This window comes from Macrobrachium rosenbergii, chromosome 15 (assembly GCF_040412425.1).
Source record: "Macrobrachium rosenbergii isolate ZJJX-2024 chromosome 15, ASM4041242v1, whole genome shotgun sequence".
Lineage (NCBI taxonomy): Eukaryota > Metazoa > Arthropoda > Malacostraca > Decapoda > Palaemonidae > Macrobrachium > Macrobrachium rosenbergii.
Genome location: NC_089755.1, coordinates 43680121 through 43692620, shown reverse-complemented (window position 1 = coordinate 43692620; position 12500 = coordinate 43680121). Strand labels below are relative to the sequence as shown.

Below are 12500 nucleotides of genomic sequence, written 5' to 3'. Positions count from 1 at the left end.
GACAGAGAACATAAGCCATAAACAATGACAAGCAGAAGTCTGAGAACTAACAAACATTCTTTGTAAACAGCAAACACAAAAGTGCTTATGTGGGGTCTGACACACGATATCTCGAGCACTTGATCTCTCGAGCCCTTTAATGTCCGAAATGGCTACCACATGTACATAAAAAAAGCGACTCGGTGTCATCTCTTAAATTAAAATGTTAAGTTGTGACTAAGCTACAAAGCCAACGTTATCGTAAGAAGTACCATGGCTAATGCTGTAGCTGCTGTTCTTGTTGACAGAGAACAAGATGAAGACAACAAATAAAAACCGGTGAAAAATGCGCAGAGGTCTCTTCGGCGCAATCGAGTTTTCTGTACAGCGTATAATCAAAGCCACCCAAAATAGATCTATCTTTCGGTGGTCTCGGTATAATGCTGTGCGAGCCGCGGCCCATGAGCTTTCAGCCACGGCCCCGGTGGTGGTTGTCCTATAGCGTTGCCAGAAGCACGATCATGGTTAAATTTAACCTTAAATAAAATAGAAACTACTGAGGCTAGAGAGCTGCAATTTGGTATGTTTGATGACTGGAGGGTGGATGATCAACATGCCAATTTGCAGCCCTCTAGCCTCAGTAGTTTTTAAGATCTGAGGGCGGACAGGAAAAGTGCGGACGGACAGACAAAGCCGGAACAATAGTTTTCTTTCACAGAAAACAAAAAAATCGTCTTTTCTGTATTTGCATAAACATGATGATGAGGCATTTCCTACAAAGATAATGTCATGCTCACCACAGCAAGTATCTCAAATCAAAGAACTTCATCATTTCCTCCCCTCTGCTCCTGATGAATATTGTACCGGAGGAGAGAGAGAGAGAGAGAGAGAGAGAGAGAGAGAGAGAGAGAGAGAGAGAGAAAAGTATACCTCAGTTTTACCAGACCACTGAGCTGATTAACAGCTCTCCTAGTGCTGGCCCGAAGGATTAGACTTATTTTACGTGGCTAAGAATCAATTGGTTATCTAGCAACAGGACCTACAGCTTACTGTGGAATCCGAACCACATTATACCGAGAAATGAATTTCTATCACCAGAAATAAATTCCTCTAATTCTTCACTAGCCGGCCGGAGACTCGAACTCGGGCCTAGCGAGTGCTAGCCGACACCTCTACCGACTCTCCCAACAGAGAGAGAGAGAGAGAGAGAGAGAGAGAGAGAGAGAGAACTAGTAAATTCTAGTGGCTTGACACGCACCAGAGAAGTGGTGACCACGAAAAACTGAAAAAAACAACAGCAACAAGATTCCGATGTCTGTCGACAAAGTAGGCGTCTGTCGGACGGAATCGCTGTTTTTACGACCTTTCTGTCGTTCGCTGTCTAATCAGAGAGAGAAGGCTGTTGTATCTTTTAAATAACTGCAAGCAGAAAGGGAGGAAGCCTAATGTATATTACTTCGGTTGTTAATCTCCTCAAAAGGATTTTTTTTTCTGTAAGAATGCCATCTTCTCGTATAATATAGCATATTCCTCTCTCATCAGAATATCTGGGATGGTAGGAAGTGGAGAGAGAGAGAGAGAGAGAGAGAGAGAGAGAGAGAGAGAGAGAGAGAGAGAGCCAGAAGAAGGCTCTTTTTATTATTTTTGTTAATTTTCTGTGAAAACAAATACAAACTGATCGGTAACTATGATGGCTGTTTTTTAGCCATTGTCCAGAAAAAAAAAAAAAAAAAAATTTTAAAAAGGAAGAGAAGGAAAAAGGGTAGTGCTTCACCATGGAGCAAGAAAGCGATTAAACTATCGCTCACACTACGAAATTCAAAACCCAGGGAAAACAGAATCAGGAAGAGGATTCCAAAACTTAGTAGCAGAATGAAAAAAACAGCTACAGAATAGTGTAATCATAATCGACTCCGGAAATGTTTTCGTTATATAAAAGAAAATTGGTCTGAATTTAAATAAATTAGTCTTTTTTTCAAGAACACCAGCTATCACCAAGCACGCTGCAGCCCCTACTGAACTCTTGCTACAACTTCATGAAAAAGGACTACAGTTACTCCAGTATCCTCTTCAGATACAAATAGTTCTACCTCCCTTACTGAACCTTCAGGAAAAAGGAGCCCAGTTACTCCAGTATCCCCCTTCAGATACAAAATCTCTGCCTCCCTAACTGAACCTTCAGGAAAAAGTAGTCCAGTTACTCTAGTATCCCCTTCAGATAAAAACAGCCCTACCTCCCTTACTGAACCTTCAGGATAAAGGCGTCCACTTACTCCAGCATATCCCTTCAGATACAAAATCTCTGCTTCCCTCACTGAACCTTCAGGAAAAAGGAGCCCAGTAACTCCAGCATCCATGTTCAAATACAAAAGCTCTGCCTCACTAACTGAACCTTCAGGAAAAAGGAGCCCAGTTACTCCAGTACCCCCTTCAGATACAAAAACCCCTGCCTCCCTTACTGAACCTTCAGGATAAAGGAGCCCACTTACTCCAGTATCCACCCTCAGATTCAAAATCTCTGCCTCCCTCACTGAACCTACAGGAAAAAGGGACCCGGTAACTCCAGCATCCCTTCATATAAAAACAGCCCTGCCTCCCTTACTGAACCTTCAGGAAAAAGAAGCCCAGTTACTCCAGCATCCCCTTCAGATACAAAATCTCTGCCTCCCTTACTGAACCTTCAGGAAAAGAAGCCCAGTTACTCCAGCATCCCCCTTCAGATACAAACTGGCCTGCCTTCCACCAACTCACCTTATCAATTTCGAGGATGTCACAGTAGCAGAAGATGACCTGGGCCTCTTCTATCTCGCACATGTTGACGTTCTTCTTGACTTTCTTCTTCTTGCCTTCGGTGGCCACGACCACCATGCAGAACAAGAGCTTCAGGTGGAAGAACAGCTTCCCAGGCATCATCTTCTCGTCGTCGCCTTTTCTTCGCCTCGTGCGATCGTCTCTGCAACAGAAAACGAGAAGGATTAGTCTCTGCAACAGAAAACGAGAAGGATTAGTCTCTGTAACAGAAAACGAGAAGGGGTTAGTCTCTGCAACAGAAAACGAGAAGGATTAGTCTCTGCAACAGAAAACGAGAAGGGGTTAGTCTCTGCATCAGAAAACGAGAAGGGGTTAGTCTCTGCATCTGAAAACGAGAAAGACCTAGTCGTATGAGCGTCTCTGCATGAGAAAACGAAAATGATTAGTCTCTGCACCAGAAAACGAGAAGGGATTACTCTGTGCAATAGAAAACGAGAACGGGTTAGTCTCGACAACAAAAAACGAGAAGGGATTAGTCTGTGCAGAAGAAAAGGGATTGGTCTCTGCAACAGAAAACGAGAAGGAATTAGTCTGTGCAACAGAAAAGGATTGGTCTCTGCAACAGAAATGAGAAGGGATTAGTCTGTGCAACAGAAAACGAGAAGGGGTTACTCTGCGCACCAGAAAAAGGATTGGTCTCTACAACCGACAACGTTAAAGGGACTCATTTCTGCATCAGAAAACGAGAACACATGCATTCATATATGTGTGTGTATGTATATATATATATATATATATATATATATATATATATATATATATAGAGAGAGAGAGAGAGTGTTCAAGGGAGATTTGGAGAGAGGTAATAAAAGGTATAGTACGCGAATACGTAGAAGTCACCAGGGAATTCTGACTTATGTGCGACAATCCTGATTCAAGAAACATTCACCTTTATTGACACTGTAGATAAGGGCCACTTTTCATCACCATCACTTGCGAAGAACACACCAGTTGGTGATGAATATTTACAGCCTTATTAGGTGAGACGGAGACACGTGCCACTGAATCATTTAGAAAAATTTGAAAAGAATCCTCGGAAGAAAGTTAATAATATTATCACGTCTTGTAAATTCTCGAGGTGAACGGGAAATGCAATGAGACGAAAATAATAGGAAAGAGATAATTATAAAGTTGAGAAATGCAACAATGAACCATTTGGAAAAACTTGAAAGGAATCCTACGGAAAAATGGCAATAATATTATCATATCTAATAAGTTCTCGGGGTGGAGAGGGAAGAAACTGAAACGAAAATAACAGGAAAAAATAATTACGATAATCTCATTACAAAAACAGAAGAAACAGAAGAAACGTCTTCATGCCGTAAAAAATATATATATATATATATATATATATATATATATATATATATATATATATATATATATATATATATATATATATATATATATATACATATACATATATATATATATATATATATATATATATAAATGAATCACGAAAAATGTGAACGTGATGAATATATAAATAAAGACAAAATCACAAAGGAAGAGAAACAATGAAGTGGTGCAAGGCCTTTGCAACACCCCATTGTTTCTCTTTCCTTCGTGGATTTTGTCTTTATTTATATAATGTATATATATGTTATATATATGTATGTATATATGTATGTATGTATGTATGTATGTATATATATATATATATATATATATATATATATATATATATATATATATGCTAATAGATTCACAATTTCGTGAAAAACAATCTGAGTAATAAAATCCACAATTATATAGTAAATATATTACTATATAAATTGAACCAGAAATTATTTGAGAATCACGATAAACCAAGAACGAACACATTTTACATAGTAATATATTTACTATATAACTGTAGATTTTATTACTCATATATATATATATATATATATATATATATATATATATATATATATATATATATATATATATATATTATATATATATATATATATATATATATATATATATATATATATAATTCCCATTGTGCAATGAAACTATCTGACTAAAAGCGAACCTCTCCCACCCAGCAGAAACAGAAAAAGTAATTTCACCTCCGGAAGTCATTAAGGCAGCCCACGACGTTCATTTAATAATAATGACCAGCGAAGTGACATCACACGAATCCTAAATTTTATGAGGAACTTTCCCAGTTGCAGATCTAAGAACCCATAAATTTTAAACAGTTCTGACTCATGCGAGTTGTATGGTAACTCAAGTCTCGCCGGCACAGGTAAAAAATGCGCCGAAGTTTCTTCATTGCAATCGAGTTTTCTGTAAAGCGTGTAATCAAGGCCACCGGAAATAGATCTATCTTTCAGTGGCCTCGGTATAATGCTGTATGAGCCGCGGCCCATGAATCTTTATCCACGGTCCAGTGGTGGCCTGTCTATATCGTTGACAGATGCACGATTGTGGCTAACTTCAACCTTAAATCAAATAAAAAGTGCTCGGGCTAGAGGGCTGCAATTTGGCATGTTTGATGATTGGAGGGGGGATGATCAACACACCAATTTGCAGTTCCCTAGCCTCAGTAGGTTTTAAGATCTGAGGGTGGACAGAAAAGGACGGGCAGAGTAAAGTGCGGACGAACCAACAAAGCCAGCACAGTAGTTTTCTTTTACAGAAAACTAAAAAACAGCCTATACGTTCGCAGGAGTCACTCTAAAATTATGGTAGCATATTCTAAAACACTCAAGGGACACCAGATATCGCGGATTAGGTCGTCGACTACAGTGCTCTACAGTTACAAACGTTATGTACCATGTAGAATCTGATGCTCTGATAATGGAAAGACCATCAAATCATTATTATAAAAATAACTAAAAACTTGACAAATCTAGAATTACAAGTTATAGTGTAAATTGAAATATATAACTTAAGAATTAAGATAACTTGATAATCGGGATTCCTAGACAAAGCGTAAGATTTATTGTTCTGAAAATAGAACGGAATAAAATTACCATTTCTAAATAACCAGGGACTTGACAAAATTGAATATCACGATACCTTGCGCACTAAAATAACTCAGGCATCAAGATAACTTGAGAATTCAGAACTTTCTGAATCAAGATAAATCCAGACCAGAAATTATTTGAAAATCACGATAAACCAAGAACGAACACCTCGAGATTAATTCAAATACTGGAGAACGCTTTTGTCGAGAATCAAGATATTGTTGAGAATAACTGAGAATCCAAATCACTGAGAATCCACATCACTTGCGCAAGGATGAACGTCATCACTGAGAATCCACATCACTGTGGGAGAATGTAATATCGACTATGTCTTTATTATTATTCAGAAGATGAGTCCTATTCATATAGATGAGCCCGCTGAGGCCACTGACTTGAAATTCAAACTTCCAAAGAATATGGTGTTCATTTGAAATAAGTAACAGAAGGTAACACGATATACAGAGAAAAGAAATCAGTTATTAGGGAAGAAAAAATAAATTAACACATTAATAAATAAATAAATAACAAATTAATAAATAAATAAATAAATAGTAAGGTTTTAGTTGCACAACATCCTCAGGGAGGCTGTTCCACAGACCAACGGTGTTAGAATTAACAGACACAACAGCAGCTTCATTATTCAGCCCACGCAGAGTGAAATAGCATTCATTTTCTACTCCCATACAAGACGCATCGTTACATCAGAAACCTTACTAAATACGAGAGAGAGAGAGAGAGAGAGAGAGAGAGAGAGAGAGAGAGAGAGAGAGAGAGAGAGAGAGAGAGGAAAGCGTTTGATATAAACGATGAACCTCTTGGTAATTTCGTATCCATTAGGGAAGCGTTAATTATTTTTATTATTATTATTATTATTATTATTATTATTATTATTATTATTATTATTATTATTATTATTATTATTAAAGAAGATGAACCCTATTCATATGGAGCAAACCCGCAGGGACCACTGACTTGAAATTCAAGCTTCCAAATAATATGGTGATCATTTGAAAGAAGTAACAGAAGGTAATAGGAAATAAAGAAAGAAGATATCAGTTAAAAGAAAAGAAAAAATAAATTATCAAATTCAAAAAGTCACGACTAGACGATGTATAACGTCGACCACCGTCCACTGCATCCATCTCGAACAAAAAAAAAACTGATGAAAGTTGGAGGAAGCAGCATGGTTTCACAGGCCATCTTAAATCACTAATGAATATCTGGGAGTCTCACCGCATCTGGTGTTTCTTTATCATCAAGAGGACAGGGAGCGGATATCGCTTCGCCCAGAAATTAATTGTTTCATGGAGCTCCTCATCACTGATGGATAGAAACCGCAGTCCTGATGACGCCGCCGAGAGGTGGGGGAAACGGTCCGTCGACTAGAAAAAGAATAAGTAAATGGAAAGAAAAAGAAGTTCAGACTTATTCAAAGCCATGATATTAAGACAGCATCTGCAAACAATGCCATCGACCTCAACAGGAAACAAGTAAAAAAAATGCGCCAAAGTTTCTTTCGTGCAATCGAGTTTTCTGTACAGCCCCTACAGCGTATAATCAAGGCCACCGAAAACAGATCTATCTTTTGGTGGTCTCCATACAATGCCATACGAGCTGCTGCCCATGAAACATTAACTACGGCCCGCTGGTGGCCTATCCTATATTGTTGCCGAAAGCACGATTATGGCTAACTTTAACCTTAAATAAAATAAAAACTACTGAGGCTAGAGGCCTGCAATTTGGTATGTTTGATGACTGGAGGGTGGATGATCAACATAGCAATTTGCAGCCCTCTAGCCTCAGTAGTTTTTGAGATCTGAGGGTGCACAGAAAAAGCGTGGACAGAAAAAGTGCGAACGGACACACAAAGCCAGCACAATAGTTTTTTTTTTTTTTTTTACAGAAAATTAAAACTAGGAAAGACAACTGGTAAGCTAATGGCGATGGACTACAGATCGTTAAGACAAAAATGACGGGGATGTTTTAATTACGAGAAATTGAAGTATTATTCAAATGCCTGGTTTTCTAGTTAGTTCAAAACAATGACGTACTTCACATATCTCCTTCATTATCAACCTACACACCTAAACAAGTCCACGCGGTATTTTTCACGTCTGTTTCGGTAATTTGTAATAAATATTAGAGAAACACTCGGCGATAAAGTAAATGAGAAGATGGCTGAAACGGTTTTGTTAGTAAAAGTGGATGTTCCTGAAATCAAGATTGCTTTCAAAAGCACGTCGTGACGTCAGCCGCAATAACAATTTTTGCCATTGTGCTAAAGTTAATCTCCAAAGCACCTAAACTCCGAAAAATTTTTTCACATTTTAAATTTAAAACGATGTAACCGAAACAAGCGCATCTCAGGACAGCTATTTCCAGCAACTGTTCAATCATGGAAGTTCCCCAAGTCAATCAAGCAGAAAAGATTAACACTTTGAAACTAAAGTCTGATTTTCTCCTTTCGTCCCGTCAAAGAGACTTTTAAAACTTCATATTCTCCAGTGAAAAATTATTGGATTATACCAACTGATACAGCGACGATGAAATCTTGAGCTTACAGCTGACTATTCATGATGACGATTGAAAAGTGACGTGATACACTGAATTAATTTTGTGCCAAACGGAGTTGCAATGACTGTGGTCATCGACGCGAGAAATGAATCATTTGACCTAAAAGCATGGCTAAAATCTTTTCAACAAACACTCATCCAGTTTATTAATATTGCTGATAAGGTGAAAGGATGCTGATCAAGCCTTCTCAAGCGTTCGTCCTTCAGCAGCAAGATGTCATTGGACACAAAAATAACATCAGAGAAAGGTTTATAGCACTCAGTGACATTCTTACTATATTACTTCGAGGAATTCTCGAATACATTAACTGTCATATATATATATATATATATATATATATATATATATAATATATATATACATATACATATATATATATGTATATATATATATATATATGTATATTAATATATATATACATAATATTATATATGCATATATATATATATATATACAGATGACTTTTTCTACAGTCGTAATATCCACTACTAGCCATCTCTCTCTCTCTCTCTCTCTCTCTCTCTCTCTCTCTCTCTCTCTCTCCCTCTCTCTCTCTCTCTCTCTCTCTCTCTCTCCTGCATACAGCCTGTCATACCTAGTTTACATAACCTTCAAATTCACTAAGGAATGCTGCAACAAATTCTCATTTGCTCTACCCTTAAATCATCAAAGACAAATAGACCCAGAGAGAGAGAGAGAGAGAGAGAGAGAGAGAGAGAGAGAGAGAGAGAGAGAGAGAGAGAGGAGAGAATCAAAGGCTCCAAAGGACTGTAACTACAGCGCTTCAAGTGGCATGTTACCTGAAATATTAAACCGCTCGCATTATTTATATTCTTAAACCGACTTTTGATTTAATGAAACGAAGTCGGACAATCACCCTTGAAGAATCACATCCATTTATGATCATATCTTGCAGGAGTCTCATCTTGACATTAACTTGACATTCGTCCTTTCTACAATTCTGAATGAATTTGTTAGGCTATTTCGAGTTTTCTGTGATTTTATAAAAAAAAAAAAAAAATATATATATATATATATATATATATATATATATATATATATATTGGAACTAATCAGAACACATCCGCGTGTTTCACAAAAATAAATTTCTGACTCGATATCAGGATCGGGCATAGTCTCTCAAATGAATATATAGGTTCTCAATATATATATATATATATATATATATATATATATATATATATATATATATATATATATATATATATATATATATACGCTACCAAATCGTGTGGACTATTTTATATATATAGCGCCCTATATATATATATATATATATATATATATATATATATATATATATATATATATATATATATATATATATATATATATATATATATATATATATATATATATCTTTCAATTGAGAGACCTGGATATATATATCAGTGAGTCACATATCTAATATATATATATATATATATATATATATATATATATATATATATATATATATATATATATATATATATATATATATATATATATATATATATATATATATAATATATAATAGAACACATCACGTATATATTTCTGATACTCAGTTGGTTGAGATGAGTTCATATCGATCTATATATATATATATATATATATATATATATATATATATATATATATATATATATATAGTTGATATCAACAATAACCAGCGATAAACCTCTCTTGATTGGCAGAAAGTTCCATTATCCAGGGAAGACCCAGGGCTTAAAACAGAAACTGCTTTTCAATACTAACCGCAACATTTAGTGAGGATTAACATTGCAAAGCACATCCTTCCAGCTATCGCAAGTCGTTCCCTTATTAAGTGGTTTCCTACCGCTGGTTCTTCGCAAAATAAGTCATTTGGAAGCTTTCATTACATTATTGAACTCTCGATCGACCGCTGAGCCAATGCAGACTTTTCAAGTGAAACGGAGCTAGTGTTTACAAACTCCCGATGTACAGCCATAAATAACTCGTTTGGAAAGATCCACGGCAATTTATAGCATTCATTCTATAGATGCTTCGTGTTATTTGCTTTCTCGCACAATTCGTTATCACGGAATTTTCAGCGTGATTTTATTCATTTAATTTTTTTGAGGGGGGGAGGGAGGGCAGGATGGGATATACAGGTAATTTTCGCTATTTACTTATATGGAATGGAATATAAAATTGAGATTAATATACACTATTTAGTTTAGGAAACTTATGCTATTTACTTTTATGGAATGGAATATAAAATTGAGGCTAATTTACGCTACTTACTTCTATGGAATGGAATATAAAATTGAGGTTAATTGACGCCATTTTCTTTGTGAAATTTACGCTATTTACTTATATGGAATGGAACATAAAATTGAGGATAATTTACGCTATTTTCTTTCGGAAATTTAAGGTATTTACTTATATGGAATGGAATATAAAACTGAGGCTGATTTACGCTATTTTCTTTCGGAAATTTAAGCTATTTACTTATATGGAATGGAATATAAAACTGAGGCTGATTTACGCTATTTTCTTTCGGAAATTTAAGCTATTTACTTATATGGAATGGAATATAAAACTGAGGCTAATTTACGCTACTTTCTTTGGAATGGAATACAAATTAACCTGAATTTTATATTCCACTCCATATAAATATGGAATGGAATAAAAAATTGAGGCTAATTTACGATATTAAAGGGGATGAAGTACAAGAATCTGAAGGTGGAACTGGGAGACAACTCACACTAAGGAATAACAGTTAGAGGTGTTGGACAGCAAGATTGACGAAAGGAAGCGGGAATGATGCAAACACAAGAAACTACAAGAGAAAAATGCCACGCATAGTAACTGGATCAATAATAATGTTGCAGATGATATCTGGCGCTTGTTTTCTACTTACTAAATAAATAGGAGTTACATGATTAAACAATTAAAAAATGCGCCGACGTTTCTTCAGCGCAATCGAGTTTTCTGTACAGCCGCCACAGCGTATAATCAAGGCCAGCGGAAATATAGCTATCTTTCGGTGGTCTCGGTATAATGCTGTATGAGCCGCGGCCCAGGAAACTTTAACCAAGGCCCGGTGATGGCCTATCACATATCGTTGCCAGTGCACGATTATGGCTAAATTTAACCTTAAATAAAATAAAAACTACTGAAGCTAGAGGCCTGCAATTTGGTATTCTTGATGATTTGCGGGTGGATGATCAACATACCAATTTGCAGCCCTCTAGCCTCAGTAGTTTTTAAGATCTGAGGGCGGACAGCAAAAGTAAGGACGGACAGACAAAGTCGGCGCAATAGTTTTCTTTTACAGAAAACTAAAATTGTATTTTCCATTCCAGCGAGTTACATCATTACAAAATGTATTTTCAATTCAAGTGAATTACATGATGAAAAAAGATATTTTCAATTCCAGTGAGTACCCAACGAAAAAGTGCATTTTCAATTCAAATGAGTTACATGATTAAAAAGAGTACTTTCCATTCAAATGAATTACATGATTAAAAAGAGTATTTTCCATTCATATGAGTTACCTGATTAAAAATCGTATTTTCAATTCAAATGAAATGCATGATTAAAAAAGATATTTTCAATTCAAGTGAGTTACATGACTAAAAAAGATATTTTCAATTCAAGTGAGTTACATGATTAAAAAAGATATTTTCAATTCAAGAGAGTTACATGATTAAAAAAGATATTTTCAATTCAAGAGAGCTACATGCTTAAAAAAGATATTTTCAATTCAAGTGAGTTACACGATTAAAAAAGATATTTTCAATTCAAATGAGTTACATGATTAAAAAGTGTATTTGCAATTCAAACACGAGCAGTCACACTCCCAACCAGCTGAAAGAATTCGAATCTTCAACCCACATAACGAAATTCACTACAACAGCGTAAACACCGCGATGCAAAAGAAAAACGAAAACGAACGGAACTTGTGAAAAAGAAAGCAGGGGAAAATTTTATTCTCCAACTGCTAAGAGCTTTCAGTCGCGAAAGACTTCCGGAAGAGGAAAGGAAGAGTGCAAAGGAGAGGAAATGAAAGCTCTCTGTGTGATTTATATCTTGACAAAAATACTGCCGGCGATTTTATTCACATAAAAATGGCCGGCCAGAGTCTCTTTCAGAGGCGTGTGACGTGGGAAGAGTACCGAGTGGAACTGTATTCAGGAAAGT

At 35.9% G+C, this 12500-nt stretch overlaps 1 protein-coding gene across 3 annotated transcripts in view; it reads right to left on the bottom strand.

The window, feature by feature from the left end:
• LOC136846606 (connectin-like) overlaps positions 1-12500 on the bottom strand; it is a 298368-nt gene that overhangs the window by 146132 nt on the left and 139736 nt on the right. For all 3 annotated transcript variants that reach the window (XM_067117497.1, XM_067117494.1, XM_067117495.1), the window contains one exon: positions 2731-2932. In XM_067117497.1, coding sequence (XP_066973598.1) covers positions 2731-2892 — 162 coding nt within the window. In that variant the 5' untranslated portion in view covers positions 2893-2932. The remainder of the gene's footprint in view (positions 1-2730; positions 2933-12500) is intronic.